This window comes from Teleopsis dalmanni, chromosome 1 (genome assembly GCF_002237135.1).
Source record: "Teleopsis dalmanni isolate 2A chromosome 1, ASM223713v2, whole genome shotgun sequence".
NCBI lineage: Eukaryota > Metazoa > Arthropoda > Insecta > Diptera > Diopsidae > Teleopsis > Teleopsis dalmanni.
In genome coordinates this window covers 127,777,261-127,797,809 of record NC_051846.1, presented here as the reverse complement: position 1 = coordinate 127,797,809, position 20,549 = coordinate 127,777,261, and the positions used below count along the sequence as shown (strand labels likewise).

The window sequence follows — 20,549 nt, the reverse complement described above, 5'->3', positions numbered from 1 at the left end:
GAGCATGTGAGACCGCCATAAGTTTCGCCTCATATACCGAAACACATATTCCTAGATATAGAGTGTACGTTAGATTTAGATCTTTCGAGTAAACCCCAGCACCAGCTCTGCCATCCATTAAGGAGCCATCGGTAAAGATGCAGATGTCATTTCTTTCACATTCATTAAGTAGAAGGCCGTCTTCTATCAGTGTTCTATAGGACACTTCTTCTTATAAGCTCTCCTCATAGTCTCCAATGGCATTTGAGAGCACTTCTCATTACAGATACCATTTATCTGGGAACTTTCCGTTCACCATCAGTGCTATATCGTCTGCATACCCAATTGTTTGTATGCCTTTAAAGTCAAGCTGTTGAAGTTACGTTCCACAGGAATGGTGAAAGCACCCCTCCCTGTGGGCAATCTCTGACTGTTTTGCCTCGCAATCTATGTGTGCCATAATGTAGATTTACTGCTCTTTGTCTTAGCATGAAATCTCTCCATTCAATAATGATTGAACCGATTTCTCGCTCAGCTAGAGCAGATTTTAATTTATCAAAGCTTACTTTGTCAAAGCCTCCTTCGATGTCCATCATGATGATCATCAAAATGCTTCCTGAAGTTAGCTCTCTCTCAGCTGTCTTCACGACCTCGTGCATGGCAGTCTCTGCGAATCTCCCTGCCCTATAGGCGTGTTGACATCTGCTTAAAGAATATTTCATTAGCGTAGTGCCTTCTAGTTTTAAGCATGAAAGAGGTAAGGCACTCTTTTCTGGTTTTGGTAGAAAAGTAACCCTTGGCTCTCTCCAAGCTTTAAGGACGTACCTTGTTGCCAGTGACGTCCTGAACATCTCCGTGAGCCTAACTACGAGCAGGTCAATTCCCAATCGCAGGAGTACTAGAGCTATGCCATCCAGAGTCGGTGACTTAAATGGAGCGAATGGCATTCCTAACTGCATTTGTGGTCACTATCCTTTCTGCTTCAATTCTTTCTTCTCTGTTCATTCTCCTTTTGAGAGAATGACAGTGATCACCAAATTTAAAACTTCCTGGAAAATGGGTCTCCATGAGAGTACTCAATGACTCTCCTACGGTATCCGTAATTGTACCATCCTTCTTTCAGATTAAACCAAGTCTTGAGTCCGGATCTTTGGTGACCATCTTTTGTAACCGACTTACTTCAGAGGTCACTTTCATGCTCGAACAGAAATTCACATGACACGGAGTTTTTTTCCCTCATGTATTTGATAAAGGCTTTTCTTGTCTCCTTATTTATTGCATCAATGTCCTAATTCCTCCAGTGTGTCGACAACTTTTCTGCAATGCTGGTTTGGGGAGAAGCGTTTTCGAATGCATTAATCATCGAAGCAATAATTGCTTTGACTTCCGTCTCTACATTCCATGTGGTCTTGAGTTTCCTCAGCGGCCTATTTTGTAATAATTTCTTCAACATCGTCAAATATGTTATGATTATGATTATTAGTGAATTTCGGACTGCAACACAGTTGCAGTGAAAACTGCAACACAGGTTTTTAGTCATACTGTGCAAGCCGCAATTAGATCTTACGCTGAAAACGTAGGATTCAAAAAAGTTTCAAGCGAAGTTGCTATATCCACCGCCAATTTTATAGCTAAAATGGATAAAAAATTTTATTGCATAGTGGAACACTTTATAAGGATAATTCTTATCGATCAGCTATACAGATTGGTAATACGTCTTACAATTATTTGAAGGTAATCGTAGAATATTTGAAAAACACCTCCTATCCACATAAAAGAGTTCATTTTATTGATGGTATGATAATAACAATAAATGCTGTAACAACCTTGTCCAATGAAGTTTTGCAAAGAGATACATTTTTTTTAAGAACTAAAACCCTAAATCAGGATTGAATAGAAAACTTTTTCCATTTAGTTAGGCAAAAGGGTGGAAATAATAGAAATCCTTCAGTTGGTGAAATAAATTATAATTTGGCACATTTGATGTTCGCACAAATTCGTCCCTTATCTTTAACAGGTAACTGCAAAAATGAGACAGACGTAGTAACCGCAGATGGCAACCTAGATAATATTGATAATGCTTTTGAAGAATAGACCATAGAAGAACTTATTGAGGAAGAAAATATCAGTACTGCTATTCTAATTAATTCGATATAAGAACCTGTATTTGATGATTCTAATGTAATATTTGAAGACTTGGCTTTGGACAAAATAATTAATGTGGAATGGTTGTCAACTAAATATTTTGTTGGCTGCTGTGAATTGTGCAATTCAAATATTTTAAAAGGGAATGAAATCCTTACAGCTCGAAGTGAGCTGTTTATTCACTATAAAAATTATGAATCACATTCAGATTTTGGAATTTTGAAGGCGCCCTCAAGCATTTTTTTTAAAGTTTGTAAAATTCGTATTGAAATATTTAAAAAAGTTTTTAAAAATATGCCGCATGCTAAAACAAGCTAAAACTAAAACTCCCGACTGGTTTACAGAACCTAGTTTAAATCATCGACTTCAGCTTAACAACTTTCTTATTACTGTACTCCTTCGGAAGCTTTGTTTGTGCTATGTTGAGAAAAGGAAGTCAAGTATCGCGCATTCAATGTATATATACACATATATATATCTACTTATATATACTAACTTTTATAGTTAGTAAAAATAATCTTATAATCTTAAATATTATTTACTTTATTCGCTAAGTTACATAATTTTCTATTTTATATTGGCAATTTTAGTTTTAAATTTTATATTTATTACTAGTGGACCCGGCAGACTTCGTTCTGTCAAAAAGATTTGGAATTTGACAGTTTTTTATTCCTATCTATTTTATAGTCGTGGTAAAAAAATCTCCTGAACAGAACGGTCACCCTGGTGTGTGGGGTTCAGCTCGGGTGACCAAAGTATCTTCTGTTTCAAGATCTTTGGCCACCCTTCTGGGATCCACTAAAAAACCGCGAGTGGCTTGTCTGCCAGAGGGTTTCAAACTAAGAGGTTTACTTAGGGTTCAAACCTGATTGGAAAATAATCTTAAGGGACACTGGAAACCTAAAGGTGACAAATATATAAAAAGTGGATAGCTCGCTTAGATAGTGGAGATAAAGATCTGCAAAGGAAGTCATGGGGATTTAATAAATATACTTAATAATAATAACTTATCACAACACTCAAACTCATCTATTCTGGTTCTGTTCTTGTCTTCTTATATGTAAAAACGAATCGAAAAAAATGAATCAACAACACCTGGACCAATTTGGAATTAGCAACAATTCGATTCTTCTATCGCACTTTGCCATTTACGCAACACAATCCACTGGATTTATTTTTGTATTTCAATGTCTTTTCAGCAAACATGATCCGCTCAATGATCTGAATCATCTTTGCTGAAACGATACGGATCACGTTTGAAAATAATTGGCAACGCATGAAATATGCCAGTTGGGTTTGTGTACAAAATTTTTTGATTTTTGTGAATAATTTTGGCACTAAAAAAATAAGTAAGAACATTTTGAATATAAAAAAATCTAAAAAATAGAAAAAAATTAAAACTGTTAAGCTTGTGAAGTATTAAATGTAAGTTTTTATTTAGTAGTTACTTTAAAACTTAAATTTAATTCTGTAGTAAATAAATGAAAATTGCAGATTTTATTAGAATCACCTCGCACCATAACCCCAATGAACTCCGTCCTATAAGCCTCTCCTCTTTCATGTTGAAGGCTCTTGAAAGAACAATAGACGTAGAAGTAAGGCGTGCTGTAAGCCCCAACCAGTGGTCCCCCTCACAGCATGCCTACACTAAGGGAAAATCTACAGAGACAGCTCTCCACTCCCTCACTTACAGAATAGAAAAATCCATAAAACTCAAAGAATTTTGTATGGTTGCTTTTGTAGATATTGAAGGGGCCTTCAACAATATACTCCCGAGAGCAATAGTAAGCGCGATCTCACGTCTGGGTGTTGATGATGCGCTCATTGGCTTTATAAATCAGCTGCTAACTGGTAGACTCATTGAAGCAACGATGGGCTCATCAACGGCACGCAGAAGGGTAAATAGAGGTACCCCCCAAGGAGGAGTACTCTCCCCTCTCCTTTGGAACATAGTGGTGAATGAACTGCTAATAAAACTGAAGGCGGAGGGATGCGAAACTATTGCATATGCGGATGATATTGCGATAACAGTCACCGGAAAATATACTACCACTCTTAGGGATATTCTACAAAATGGTCTTAATATCCTAAACAACTGGACACAAAAATGTGGCCTTGGGGTGAATCCCAATAAAACTGAAATCGTAGTTTTCACAAGAAAACATACGGTCCCGAATCTTTCTCCACCCTCTCTACGAGGTTCTGTGATACATGTGAAGGAGGAAGCCAAATTTTTAGGTATAATTTTCGACAGGAAACTCACTTGGAAGAAAAACACTCTAGAGCGCGCAAGAAAAGCCAATGTTGCGCTTCTTCTGTGTCAGAAAGCTATTGGTAAGAAGTGGGGTCTTCAACCTCGCATCACCCAATGGCTATATATAGCTGTTATTAGGCCCACATTGATGTATGGTATTACGGTATGGTGGACAGCTCTTGATAAATCTTCGTACTATTCGGTACTTAACAGGATTCAACGTAGAGCTGAACTCTGTATTAGCGGGGCGCTATGCACCACACCATCCATTGCACTAGATTTGATGCTTCAGTTACTGCCAATGGATATTATTAGTAAACAAATGGCAGCTTCATCTGCTTTAAGACTAAAAGCTACCTCACAATGGAGAGACAGTGACTATGGTCATGCCTCCATTCTAAATCTTTTCAATTTTACTCCTAAAAACGTTGATTACATCACACCCACTCTCAACTTTGACAGGAAATTTGATGTCGTGTGTCCATCTAGAGAGGTATGGACGTCAGGTGGCCCCTTCTTAGATGAGGGCGTAACCATCTTCACTGACGGATCCAAAACAAGTAGTGGTGTAGGTAGTGGAGTTTTCTCAGAGGAATTGAACAAATCTTCCTTCTTTAGGCTTCCAGATCATTGTAGTGTCTTTCAGGCGGAAGTGGTCGCCATCAGGGAAGCTATAGCTTGTTTGAATGTAGATGATATATTTGGCAGGAATATATACATACTATCAGACAGTCAAGCTGCATTAAAGTCCTTGAGTTCGGTCCAATTTACATCTAGGACGGTTCTTGACTGCTACACATCTCTAAACGAAATGTCGACGCAGCTCAATATTTCTCTAATCTGGGTTCCCGGCCATAGGGATATTTTCGGAAATTGCAAAGCAGACGAGTTAGCCAGAAAGGGTGCTTCAGAACCATACTCGGAGCACCTAGACTATCTGGGCATATCGCTAACATCATGTAAACTGATATTGAGTTCTTTCTGCACTAATACTTTTAATAAAAGATGGGAAGACTCAACGATATGTAGACATCTGTATGCAATCTGGCCACTTTCCGATAAAAGGAAATCGAAAACTCTCATTGAGATGTCCCGCAAGGACATTGGTCTTCTGGTAGGGTTGACTACAGGGCACTGTAAGCTAGGGAACCATGCTAGAAGACTGGGTCTTCCTTTCAACCAAATCTGTCGTAGCTGTGGGGAGGACGATGAGAGCGCATCTCATCTGTTGTGTTTTTGTCCAGCTCATGCACGTCGGCGATTTAGTACTCTAGGGGCCCCCTTCCTTGAGGACCTGGACCAGTTACAGGATCGGGCTTTAAATAGCACTTTATGCTTCGCAAAAGGTTCTAGGTGGTTTTAAACCCTGAGGTTTTTAGTATTTATATACGGCATCACAATGGGCCAATAGGCCTAAGTGGATCCACTAGGGATCACCGGTATAACCTAACCTAACCTATTAGAATCATCAAGCGAAACTGACTCTTCCATTCCATTTTTAAATACTAGTTCAAGTGTATTAAACTCAAGGGATGAAGTGCATCAGCATGGATATAGTGGAAGTTTTGTGGAAACGATCAATAATTCTTTCGTTAAAGATTATTTGATTGGTATTTGCACATAAAAAATACAATTGCTATATATTAATTATGTTTCATATTTTAATAGATTTGTTAATAAATTCCAATAATTAAATGCAAAATAACCGTGATGATCACAATCGGACGAGAGCAATGAAGGAATTTTATATATTTTTGTGGTATATGGCAAATATGAATACTTTTTGCGAATTTGGTATTTGTTTTGGCATACCAAGAGCTTCTGTATGGAGAATAATTGAAAGAACTAGTGTTAAGCGTATATCAATTGGACACTAATTTATAAAATACGCACTTGCTAATAATGCAAAAGTGGAAACTTCGAAAAAATTCCCGTTAGTAATTGGTTGCATAGACAGTACACATGTAAAAATAAATGCACCACACCATAGCAAATAGGCTTATTTCAAAAGAAAGCATGACTATAGCTTAATCTTGCAGATAGTTTGCGATGAAAATGGTTTTTTTATAAACGTTTATGTTGGAGAGCCTGGATCCTTATGTATTGTTCTGTTTTAATTAAATAAATGTATTCAACTTAATTTCATTTCATTTCAAATTAATTGATTTTAATAAATTATCAAACAACACTTTTTCAATAGTAATAAAACGTAAATAAATAAGGTAATAATTTTAATTATAGTAATAGTTAAAACATTATTTTAAACAAAGAAATAAATAATAACGACATATTAAATAAATAAGTACATAAAATAAATAATAAATAAATAAAATCAATAATAAATAAATATAAATGTAGATTTGTTTATAATTTTACTGCACCGTTGCATCGCATTGCCAACCTCATTTGCATTAAAATACGTTCCACTTTTATCTTTTACACACATTCCACATTGAACCAGAAAGTGAACCAGATCAATTGCTGGTTCACCCCATTGTTTTTGTTTTGCATGTAAAATTGAGCGGATCATGTTTGCTGAAACGCAGCTAATGTGAGCTGCGAGTTCATTGATCCAGTTCAACACATTGATAGTTACTATAGTCAATTGACACATCGTAACTGAAAGCAGTTCGATTCAAACTTGCGCGATTATGACTTAAATGTCGCGCTCGCGCTTCAAGCGTTTGTGATGTCCAAATTCTTTCAAGTTCATTTCGGTCGTCAAGTTCTTGTGCAGTATGATTAGATCGGGAACTAGTTTGGTTTGTAGCATTTCGGGTTCTGCTATCTATAATACTTCGTGTTACAGGAGATAATTATAATAATTACAGGAGATAATTATAATGCAATAATTAGTGGTCATAGGCAATTAAACAGTTTGCACAAAACGCGATAGAAAAAGAAAATTTATTGAGCGTTGTTGAGTTATGCGCTTACCAACACATTTTTCGATTCATTTTTATATATAAGATTAGGACTTTATTGAATAGCAATAATTCGATTTCTTCTCGAAGTAAAAACCATTCTTGGACTTCAATGAACATTTAAAAAACAGAATTGATCAAATTGGTCCAGGTGTTGTTGAGTTATGCGCATACCAACACATTTTTCGATTCATATTTGTATACAAGATAAAAGGCATTATTTCTATTTATAATTTTATTTAAGCTTTAATCCAGGTTTTTGTGTTTTTGTTTTTCTGTAGTTTAATTCTGTTGCATTATATTATATTATTTAATTTTGCGCATTACATAATATTATGTTTTACAACAAAGTCAATATAATAAAATTATAATTTTTTCATTATTCTATTATTCATGCCTTTATTTTTCTACTTGTCTTTATACCATTTAATAGACCATTATTTGGTGCTACGATTTCACTCCGCTATTTAAGTGGCATTAGTGCATTCTCCAAATATGCAAAAACAAAAACTTCTTGTCTATTTCTACTATGATTTATTCAAAATTAACACAAATACTGCATTTGAAATCATATGTTTACTAATATCAAGTGTGCCTTCCTATTCTCTTTACTTCATATTTTCTCACTAATGCCGTTCTGAAAATTAGAGTGAAAAATTGAGCCTAAAAATGGTCTACCAGTAGACCCGCAGTGTATTCACCAAATTTGTTCCTGATGCACAGTCTATGTATTAAATACTCATTGCTGATATGTTTCAGCATTGAGTATATATATTATAAAGTAGCAATCTAGTACAATAATATAAATTTTTGTATAAGGTTGCTGTTGCTGGCAATCTTTTTGCACTCAAAAAACACTCCATTCTCTTCATGTCTTTTATTCTCAATTACTTTGGAAATTAAAGTAAAGTGCAAAACATTTCTCTCAAGTAACTTTTTTCGTTGTTTGTTATTTTGATCAGTGCTTTTTTGAATTTATTATGACGTGAATGTATGAGAAAAATATTAGTCGAGTCGTTTTGTGTGCTTTCATATTGCATATGTATTTTACTAGCGTACATATATGTTTACATATTTCTTTTGTATTTCTCAGCCTAAATGTTTGTATTAATTTTGCATCCAATATTAAGAAATTGTAAGCGTAAAAGGAAGTTCGTTTTTTTTTTTGGTTTTATATCAGAAACAATGCTATTATTATTTTTGCTTTGAAAGATAATTGTGCATTTCTATTATTTTAGCCAGAGTTCGTATTTGCGTACCCATGAGCTGCTCATTTTGGCTCATTCTGCTCACGGTTCATGAGGCGGCAAAAAACTCTTTCCATACGATAGCTCACGCTTACGAGCGAGCCCAACTGCAGAGCTTACGCTCACGAACAAGAGCCGCCATTAAATTACAAATGGGCTCACGCTCGAGAGCAGGAGTGTGAGCTGCGGCTCATGAGATCTCATGCGCCCAATTTAAGATTTTATTATTATTTTTTTTTTGTGAAAACATGTCATCAAAAAAGATTTAAAATATTAATCACCTTGAACTAAGTATAATACGGAAATAATCAAAGTTCTTAAAATAAACAATTAATATATTTGTATTGTATATTAAACTAAATATTATATATTTGTATTATTTATTTGTGGAAAATTTGTTATTTACGAAATTTTCCAGGAAGTAATATTAACTACGGTCCTATAATGACCTTCTTATTTTACCTACTGTCCTTAATGAACTTTTCACTTTTTACTATTTAAGCAAAGATATATCAATTTTTAATTTAGTCTTTGTTTGTAATTGTGTTTCGGAAAATTTAAAAATGAGTGGTTTAAAAAATAAATACTTTACGGTTTTACATGAGTGTAACAAAACAATTTGCTTACAGTGCGAAAAACAATTAAGTGGAACAAAAATATCTAATGTTAAGCGGCATTATAAGCTTGTCCATAAGAAAAACATAGGTGAAAAACCAAGTGGAAGTGAAGAAGAAAATTGTGAACTAACTAACAAAAAAAATTAAAATCATGAATTTGTAAAAGCTGATATTGATAAACATACTTTTTTGAAGTGTTGTGTCGGATTAGTAGCTTCCAAAAACTTGCCATTTAGAATTTTCGACGATAAAGATTTTTTTAAATTGTTAATAAAGTTGTATGAAAGAAAGTTTGGCGCTAATTTGAATTCAAGAAATATTGTGTCATTGCTTGATAATTCTTGCATAAAAATACAGGAGATAATTAAGGCGAGATTAACAAATAAAATGTTATCACTTAAATTTGACATTGCAACTCGGATGGATAAAAGCATTCTTTGAATAAATATTCAATATATAAAGGACTTCAAAATATATATTAACACTATAGGTAAGTGTAATAAATTTTATGTAACCTAAATGTAATAAAAATCTATTGCCAGTAAGCTATCTTTTGAGATGAGAAGAATATTCTAAAATATTCTTTTCATAAATTGTTAAATGCAAACTTTACTAACATTTTTTCACATTTTATTAAATAGGTATGATACAGCTTAAACAACGCCATAAAGCTGCGTATTTAAAGGAAGAGATTTTGAAATGCCTTCAGAAATATAACATTGACGTTGACCAAATTTATTGCAGTACAACAGATAATGGAGCAAATATGGTGAAAGTTAGTGAAATACTCCAAGATTTACAAGAAGAGCACATAAACGAGGAATTTAATCAAGAGGAGTGCAGCAATGAAACCGATGATGAAAATATTCATGCAATACTAGCAACGGTATTATCTGTTGTGAGATGCGCTGCGCATACAATTCAACTTGCAGCCCATGATGTTTTAAAAAGTCTTGAACTGCAAATTAGTGAATACAAAGATACTGTAAAGCAATTACGAAAAGCTGTTAGGGCAGGCGATATTAATATGCAAATGCCCATTTTAGATAATACAATACGCTGGAATTCGACATGTGAGATGTAAAATAATTTACTTCAAATGGGAGAGATAATAGAAGCATTACCCCTTTGGCCTTTTGTACTAAACATATGCAAACAGAGCATTACGTATTTGGCGATTTTTACAAAGACTTGTTATGTTGCGTGATAGAGTTAGAGGAATTAGTGACGAAGACACCATACGCTTCACATTTACATGAATCAATGCAAAAAAGGAAAGAAATATTTATGGATAGTGAAGCATTGCAAGCCGCGTTTTATCTTGGTCCTGGTTTTAATTTTGAAAATTCAATTATGCTGTCTGAAAATCAAAAATCAACAGCTGTGGTACGTTAAATTGCAAATATGCTTATATTTATACTTATAAAAATTATTGTTTATCAAACAAATTTTAAATTAATATTTTATGTTTTTCACAGGCGCAACTCGCAGCGACTTTTGAAAAGTTAACAAAATTGGAAGGCTTACGGAAAGTAGGAAATGAACCAGATTCTCCAAATATCTCATCTGATATGACATTTGAGTTTCCCACTATTTCTGCAGCACCTTATTCAAAATTGCAGCAGCGCATGACGGCAAATATAACAGCTAACACCGAAACAAATCGCACCTTTAAACAAAAGCTCATAGCACTTACCAACCAAAAAGGTGTTCCTCTTCATACTGGCATTTTAAGCTATTGGAGAACGTCAAACAATTATAAGGAGATTAAAAAAGTCGCAGCAGTTGCATTATCTGTTCCAGCTACACAAGTATCGGTGGAAAGAGCTTTTAGCCCACTTTCACTAGTTTTAACTAAATTAAGATCTAGATTAAGTAATAATACAATAAACAACTTACTAATAACAAAATCAAATTTTCAAGAGCTTAACTCCAAAAATATGTGCTTAAATATTTCTGATAATAATATTTTATAAATTTGGTTTTCAAATTCAAATTATTGTTTCATTATATTGTTTTAATATAAATAATAATAAGCTAAGTTAATTTCAAATTATCTATTTTCACATATAACGTTTATAAAAAAAATAAAGCAAATAAATATAAATATATCGCTTTTTATTAAACAGTTGAGCTCGTGAGCTCTCGGCTCGTGAGACCTCATGAGCAGCTCTTCAATATGAGCAACTTGAAGGCTCACGCTGGTGAGCAGCTCTTCAATATGAGTCAATTTTGGGCTCACGCTCATGAGCCAATTTTGGGCTCACATAAGAATTGGCTCTTGCTCGTGAGCCTGAGCTGCTCAGAAGTGAGCAAATACGAACCCTTGTTTTAGCATTAATTTTAATAACTAATTGTTTTGGTTCTGATTTGAAAGTGTTTTTAACCTAGATATGTAAAGGCTTACTACTTGTTTCAGTATACACTGAAATATCTTCAATATGAGTCAATTTTGGGCTCACGCTCATGAGCCAATTTTGGGCTCACATAAGAATTGGCTCTTGCTCGTGAGCCTGAGCTGCTCAGGAGTGAGCAAATACGAACCCTTGTTTTAGCATTAATTTTAATAACTAATTGTTTTGGTTCTGATTTGAAAGTGTTTTTAACCTAGATATGTAAAGGCTTACTACTTGTTTCAGTATACACATATGTATATATTAAGAGCTCTGTGTATAAATAAATAAATAAATAAAAAGAATAAATATGTTTTAAAAATTTTTGAACAATTCTGATGGTGCAGTTACAACCTTATCTTCTTTCCGTATTGTTTTAAAACATGATTGACAATCGATTTTTGATAAAACTTTAAATGCGATATATCCCAGAAAATAACGAAACGATGGAAGCTCAGTTTCTGTTATTTCAAAATCAGTTGAGCTATATAATTTTCAATCAATGTTTCACTACAATCAAATTCCGAATCATCTTCTTCCGTTATACATGAGATAGTATTTATATTTGAAATTCTATCCATTATTGCCTTGAAGGTGTGATCATCTTCTACTATCTCACAATTACCATTAGAAGAAGCCACAATAATTTATCTGGTCATTACTTTAGCTAGAATTTGATTAACTTCTGTTTTTCATACAGAAGCGGAACAATAAATTTCATACACGCAAATTACAAATGTCTTTATTAAAGCACAATTTTAAAATACAGTATAAATTTTTAAGCCACAACAGAAAAAAGATGCACACATCACCAAATGCCAGAAAAAATCAAAGAAAAAGAAACGGAAAAAGAAAAAAGCAAAAACAAAGCCAAAAATTATTGCTTGTCAGACGTCAAACTGCTACTATCAAAAACACTAAAGGAGTGATGCCATATTGCCTGGTTGTTGTATCAAATCTCAAACATCCTGCCCAGCTGGACGGGTACGTTCAGGATGCTCACAAGCCTGCAAATCTTCTGGATAGGTCGCATGCATTCGCCAGTTGAATGCTTAATTGTGACTACTCGTACCAACCTATCCTCGCCTGGGTGAAGTTTGATCACCCTGCCAAGCCGCCAATGTGTTGCTGGAAGACTCTCATGTCGGATAACCGCGACATCGTCTATGTTGATGTGGTCACCATTCTGATGCCATTTGGAACGTGGTTGCAAAGTTGAAAGATATTCGACGTGCACAAGTAAAGTATGTAGCTGATCATAATAAATTGAATGAGTGCCAAGAATGCGTAGTAAGTATTTCTTTGCTGACTTAACGGCAGCTTCCCATAGACCGCCTTGATGTGGTGCGCCAGATGGTAGAAAATGCCACTTTGTGCCTCGATTGGCCAATTTTTGTTGAGAATATTTATTATGCAAAGCCTGTAAGTCAGCAGCCATTAAACAATATGCGCCAATGAATGTTGTGCCATTGTCACTGTATAAGTGGTTACATAGACCACTCCGGTTCACGAAACGGGTGTATGCGTTTATGAATGCCTTAGAAGTTGTTTTAGCATTATGTGTTTACTACACCGCCATGAAGTGTGTCGTGATGCACCTGCCATTTTAAAAGCCTAGCCAATGTGCTATCCTTAGGAAGTATGATTGGACGATGTTGTGCTTCTGTCACCATCGCATTATGTAGGCGGCCGCCTACTCGCAATATCTTGTCCGCAGTCGAACTGATGAATGGGCTCAGTTCAATGAGCATGCTGGATGTAGATATGGGCTAAGCCTTTTCGCTTGCTCTGCCTTGATGTGGTGATTTAAAGCAATGTCCATTTTGTCTGTACAGATGTGTGTATGTGAACGAAAACGTTGATGTGGCTTTTTGGAACACAATACGTATGCAGTAGTCCGCAATAGCTTGCCAAGATTACAGAACCGGTCCAACAGATCTATGCGGACCAATTCATCGCCAGAAGTGTAGTTTGTCTGTAGTGCGAGTTGGCTTATTATCTGCAATGCCTTTACCTTAAGTGATTTTAAATCGCCTTCCATTATTGTCAGCTCTGTTGGTGTACAGTTGTGCAGCTCATTAATTGGATAATCAATGGAATTAGGATTATGCCACCATAATCTGTAGTTATGCAACGCCAAAGGGGATATGCCACGAGTGTCGCAATCAGCTGGGTTGAGTCTGGTAGGAATGTAACGCCAATGCCTGATATCTGGCACGCAGCCAACGCTATTAACAACGCACTGCTTTAATTGTGATGTGTTTTTGCGTAGTCCACACAGAGCAATATTTGAGTCGGAGTATGGAGTGTATGGTACGTGTTCCAAATGCAAAGCCTGCCTTATTTCGTGTAAAACGGTAACCAACAATTGCGCAGTGCAAAGTACCAATCGGGGTAGTGTTACCGAATGTAATGGTGCCACTTCAGTTTTTGATGCGATGATGTGACTAGTGATTTTGCCATCGTGGTTTATTGCCAAATAGAGTACTGCAGCCATCGCCTTACCACTACCATCGCAGGAACCATGAAGTTGTATTTCATCTCCTGGTTGTGTGCCTATCCATCGCGGTATTCGCATTGCCTCCAGTTGCGGCAACTGCCTTCGGTATATGAGCCGTTCTTGCAACAGTTCAAGTGGTAATGGGTGTTCCATGCCAATTTTGCCTGCCAGAGTTTTTGTATGAAAAACTTAGCTGTGGATGATATAATTTTGCAGCATCGCTAAGTACTTGCCTTTTAGTGAGATGTTGTGTATCATAAGAGCTGACCCGATAGAAGAGTGCATCGGGAAGTGGATCCCAATGCAAGCCAAGAACAGTGGTTTCTGCCAAATGTGGAGTAAGCTGACATGGATCGGCATCGCCAAGAAGGTGTGACAAGACTTCAGCGCTATTTGATTTCCATTTCCTGAGATGAAACAGTCCTTCTGCGAACACATGTGAGACATCGGTCGCCAGTTGAATTGCCATGCCAATGGAAGGTATACTCTTAAGGTAGTCATCCACGTAGAAATCATTCAGGATGCTGCACAAAGCAGTTTTAGCTCGTAGTTCATCTGGGAGTTTATGAGAATTGTCTCTGCAACATTGCTGCATATCGAGAACAGCCAAATATGTGCCACTTGTTGTGCCATATGTAACGGTAGCCAATTGATATGTGCGAATGGGTTGATCGGATGATTCCCGCCAGAGTATCTGTTGCAATTGCTTGTGCCTGCGTCAATTTTGAATTGCCTGAACATTTTCTTCACATCAGCTGTGAATGCAATGCGATGCTGCCTGAAGCGAAATAAAAGGTCGAGCAATAAATCCTGTATTGGAGGGCCAGCCATTTGTGTATCGTTTAATGAGATGCCATTATCTTTACCTGAGCTCTGAGTTGGATGCCAATTTTTGTCCCAACTGCTGAAATTGCCTGAGTGCCATTGTGCTGTTGCCAAGAGTATAAAGCGATTGAAAATAGTAGCGAATGTCTGCATTGGATGGTTTAATCACTGATGCACATGTGGTGGGATACCAGCCTAGACCGGTTTCGTTGGTGCCTGAGGTGTAGTTTGTGCCTGCTGTTTGGACTCTTGCAAAGGAGGAATTTGCACTGGTGAACTTCGGTATAGTAAAGTGTGATGTCTGCCATTGCATATGCGACAATTAGTTGAGCCACATGCCTTAGTGGAATGTCCAGGTTTCAAGTAATTGAAGCAAAGATTCAAGCCTTTGAGCAATGTGACGAGCTCCGTTGGGGGCAAGCCAATAACCTGGTGCAGTTGCCTTTTTGATGCGCTGCGTCATTGCAAAACCTGCAGTGGCCTGGAATAGTTGCTGTTAGGTTTGTCTTCATTAGACGTAAGCCTTGCCTTTTATTATCAGCCTGAGATGTGCCACGATATTGTACTGTAGCAGCCTTGCCATCAGATTTTGGTTTGCTTTCCATTGCTCACCAAACATTGCCAACTAGACTGTGAGCTCGCGTCTCCAAAAATACAAGAGAATCTGCCAAAGGAGGAATTTGATTTGTTGTGCGGGTCATGCCCCATGCCTGTTGCGTAACGGTTGGTAACTTGGCCACTATAATGGGTACCGCTAATGCATTTCAATAATCCACGGGTAGGTTCGTTACCGCAAACGCTCGCAAAGACTCTCGCACTGTATCAACCACCGAGAACAACGCAGATGTTGACTCAGCTTGTGGTGAGTTAAAGCCAATTAGCCTAGACACGTGTATTTCAGCCAACTGTTTCGGATTGTCATACCGAGACTTGAGTGCTGCCCTTCCCTCATCGTATCCGCCACTGTACATGCCTCCGACTAGCGCCACTGCGTCACCATGGACTGCCTCACGTAGTTTGCCAAGCTTGTATGCCTCTGGAAACTCTGTTTCAAATGTATCCTTAAATACCAGCCAGCTATGCATTGTAGCATCAAACTTGGGTATCGCCAACCATTCTAATTTAATTGCCAAGCCATGAAGAGACGCAGCACTGCCTGCTATTTTAGATGCTGCATCCATATATTGTGCATCACAACGGGCCAACTTACGCCGTAATTCAACGCATGTCTCGTTGTAAAGGTCTTCGACCTCGCCCCACTGCTTGATGTGAGACTTTAATTCGCCGTCTTCCTTTGCAGCAGCCACCAACTCGCCATATGCAATTTGTGAAATATGCCTTCAACGTTGCCTGATCTTGCTGCATGCCAAAGCCATCCTCTACATAATCGTCTGCCAATATTTTTGCAGTCACTCGCTTCAATGCTGACCACGCAGCCGTACGCTTATTTAGGGCAGCCATTTTTTTGTCATATGACGCCAACTTTGTATTGCATAAAAACGATTTTCATTAAATAACCGAAACTCCCGGGTTTCGGCACCAACAAATGTGTGAAAAAGCAAAACAATAAATTTCATACAAGCAAATATAATATATAGTAGTGTACTTCGTTGGCGAGTTCTAAGAAATTGTGTGCGTTAAGACTCCGTTGGCGAGTTCTACGAAATTGTGTGCGTTAAGACTCCGTTGGCGAGTTCTAAGAAATTGTGGGTGTCACGACTCCGCTGTCGAGTTCTAAGAAATTGTGCGTGTGAGACTTCGCTGACGAGTTTAAAAAACAAAAAAAAAAAAATTGTGTGCGTTAAGGCTTTGTTGTGTTTTGCTTGTTTACATCGATATTGTTTTTGTATTTATTTTACATGCATACGGCAGTAAAGTGACTTTTAGCAAACGGCAACGAAATCATTTCACATGCATACGGCAGTAAAGTGACTTTCAGCAAACGGCAACGAAATCATTTTACATGCATACGGCAGTAAAGTGACTTTTAGCAAACGGCAACGAAATCATTTTACATGCATACGGCAGTAAAGTGACTTTTAGAAAACGGCAACGAAATCATTTTACATGCATACGGTAGTAAAGTGACTTTTAGCAAACGGCAACGAAATAGAAACAATAACGGTAAACAATGGAAAATTTCCGTACATTAAAGTTACACGAACTAAAAAAACGGTGCTCGAACGTCAACATTTCTTAACGGGGAAATAAAGCAGAACTAATAAATCGATTAGAAATGTTTTATTCAGAAGAAAGTTATAAGAGTGCTAACGATAATTCAATCTTAATGCAACGTATCGCGGAACTAGAAAAAACACTAACCGAAATGCATATGCGTACTCGCGACGAGCGTGATAGCAACGAGGATTTTGTGCCGCAACGAATTTCTTCGCCGGTGGTAAATCGACAAACTCAGTAGTAACCGTGACCTCGAATAGTGTCACATCGGATCAAGTATCGAAACCACAGAACGTGCGTAATCAAGTGTCTTGTAATATAACGCAAGCTCCGTATAACCAAACATGTTGGTCACATCCGCAGATGATGGTGTCGTCACAAATAAGATCGTTACGAGAGGCACCGATGCAAGCCAACATGCAACAAGTTTCGGATGACATACCGCTAAATCGGTATGCTGAAACATCGAGTGCTAACCCATTAAGTGGATACATAATGCCGCAAAATGTGTATGCACAAACGCAAAACACATTACCACAACATGTGAGTGGCAATCCATATATAGTACCCTCGATTGTGTCTGGTCCGTATCTTAAGCAACCAGCACCTTACGTTCCGTCAAATCAGTTTTGTAACGTACGGAATGTAGTTGAATTATTGCCGGAATTTAACCCTACATCGAAAATATCGTTAAATGCTGTACAGTGTATTAGACGGGTTGAAATGATGAGAAATGTTTATGGGTGGAATGACAACATCTTGATTTTTGCCGTACAACAAAAGATGCGAGGTACAGCCAAATATTGGGTTGATTCGTTACAAGAAATTTATGTTTCCTGGAAACAATTTGCAGATAGATTTCTAAACGATTTTCCGTCTACGATAAACGTAGCCGATGCTCATATCGAAATGTCGAAGATCATAAGAAAGCATAATGAATCGCCGCAAGAATATTATTTTAAAATGGTGGCACTAGGCACGAAAGCGGATGTGCCCGACAATGCGATAATACGTCATATTATAAACGGTATAAACGAGGCCGAGATGAAAAAGAAACTTTCAAATAATTATATGCAATGCACTGAGCTACTGCGCGATATAAGCGAATACTGTGTATATAACGAATTAAGACCGATACTAAATGTAAATTATAAACCAAATTCGAGTATTAACAAAACGAAATTCCCCATCCCAAAAGTTGAGAACTATACTGTGCGTAATGAACGAAAACAGTTCGATGGTATCAAGTGTTATAATTGTCAGAAGGTTGGCTACTATTCGAAAGATTGTTCGGAGCCACAGAAAAAAATTCGATGTGGAAAATGTAGCCGCGCAAATCATAGCACGGAGAATTGTCCGGAAAATCAACGATCGAAAGTAAACGTTATTGAAAATACAAACGGTATTGTAAAAAAAGTGAACGTGAATGGTTAATATACAAATGCTTTTGTTGATCCGGGAAGTGGTCGTACACTGATTCGTAAAACATTTGCAATTAAAATCGGGCAGACAAAACCGAATAGTGTAGTGTTAAAAGGTTTCGGAGGTTTTTTGGAGGATATGTTTGTAAAGAACAAATCGATGTTGATATTGAAATCGATAAAATGAAAACTAAAATTTGTGTGTTAGTTGTTGATGATGAACTAATATGTGAAAACATCTTACTTGGTGAAGATGTGTTATGTCAGAACGATAAACGATTAGTAATTGAAAACGGTCAATGTCGAGTTGAACGCATTTTTCCCATAAATACGGCATCACATCTAAACAACGATGCTCGTGAAAAACTTACGTCTATTTTGACAGGTTTTCAGGATGTATTTTCAGAAACGGTCTCGGAACTTGGAAAGTGCGTAGTGGCGAAAATGAAAATTGGACTTAATACGAACACAACAATTCGTATGAAACCATACCGCGTTCCATTCGCAAAACGTCCGATAATTTCCAATATCATACGTGAATTACTCGATAGCGGGATCATACGACAGTCTGATTCTGCGTATGCCTCACCGATGGTACTGGTCTAAAAGAAAAACGGAGAACATCGGCTCTGCGTTGACTACCGTTGTCTAAATAAAATAACCACGAAAATGCCATTCCCGATGCCCATCATGGAGGAACAGTTTGCGCAATTGGCAGGTAATTGTTATTTCACTACGCTTGATTTAAGAATGGGTTACCATCAAATTGAAATAGAGGAAGATTCAAAGAAATACACCGCTTTCGTCACCACCGATGGTCATTACGAGTTTAATAGAATGCCATTCGGATTGGTGAATGTCCCAGCGATGTTCCAATCGGTGATGAATAGGGTAATTGCAAAGATGTCTCCTGGCGAAATAATGGTATATCTCGACGACGTTATTATTCCCAGTACGACGATTGAAGAGGGTTTAAAACGCTTAAGTAAGTTCCTTAATATATTCCGCGGTTACAAACTGACGCTACGTTAAGCAAAGTGCCAATTTTTAGCGACGCAAATTTTGCACTTGGGTCACATATCCAAACCTCTAACAGAGTTATTACGAAAAACAACCGAATTTTGTTGGGGCGAAACTCAACAAACAACCTTTACGAAACTCATTGACGCTCTAACAAACAGCCCTGTGCTGGCGTTATATGACATTACCGCTAACCACGAAGTACATACCGATGCAAGCAGTGTTGGACTTGCAGGCGTATTATTACAATCGTACGATACGAAAACATGGCAGCCTGTAGTGTATTATAGTCGACACTGTTCCGACGCCGAAAGTAGATATCACAGTTACGAGCTCGAAGCTTTGACTGTGGTGGAGACTATGGAGCGGTTCCGAATGTATTTGTTAGGAAAGAAATTTCGATTGGTTACAGATTGTTCAGCTATCGCCAAGGTTCGTACAAATAAGGAGTTGAAGTCAAAGATCGCACGTTGGTGGTTAAGACTACAAGAATTCGACTTTGAAGCAGTACATCGACTAGGTACCCGTTTAGTTCACGTCGACACGCTAAGTCATGCTCCAGAGCAGTCGCCAAAGGAAGTTGAAATGGCGGGCGTTGTTATGAAAATTACGAACGATATCAATGATTGGTTGTACACCATGCAGATTCAGGACGAAAACCTGCGCGAAATAATATCGATTCTAAAGGGCGACGTTAAATCTCCTAACGATGACATACTACGTAAAGAATATTGTTTACAAAAACATCGGTTATATCGACGGCAGATGGTTTAAAATTTGTTGTTCCGAAATACGTACGCTGGCGTGTTGTCCAGTTATGTCATGACCGCATGGGTCACTTCGCATTGGAAAAAACGATTGAACGTATTCGGCAGAATTTTTGGTTTCCAAAAATTAGGAAGTACGTACATAGTTATATTGCTTCATGTATCGAATGCTGTTATCAGAAAGCAATCGGAGAAAAAACTGAAGGACGTCTACATTGTGACCGAAAGGTTTTCGGAGGTTCTCATTTAAAATTCGCGCGCTGTATATTTTTCGATATT

The 20,549-nt window shown here is 37.2% G+C and overlaps 1 protein-coding gene across 1 annotated transcript in view; it reads left to right on the top strand.

Annotated features, from left to right (window-relative positions):
• The window catches only part of LOC119666026, a 16,618-nt gene extending 5,502 nt beyond the window's left edge, over positions 1-11,116 (top strand). The window contains exons 4-8 of the mRNA XM_038075288.1: positions 9,179-9,287; positions 9,808-10,246; positions 10,326-10,377; positions 10,645-10,977; positions 11,090-11,116. Of these exons, the coding sequence (XP_037931216.1) occupies positions 9,179-9,287; positions 9,808-10,246; positions 10,326-10,377; positions 10,645-10,977; positions 11,090-11,116 (960 nt within the window). The remainder of the gene's footprint in view (positions 1-9,178; positions 9,288-9,807; positions 10,247-10,325; positions 10,378-10,644; positions 10,978-11,089) is intronic.
• Positions 11,117-20,549: the final 9,433 nt, after the last annotated feature.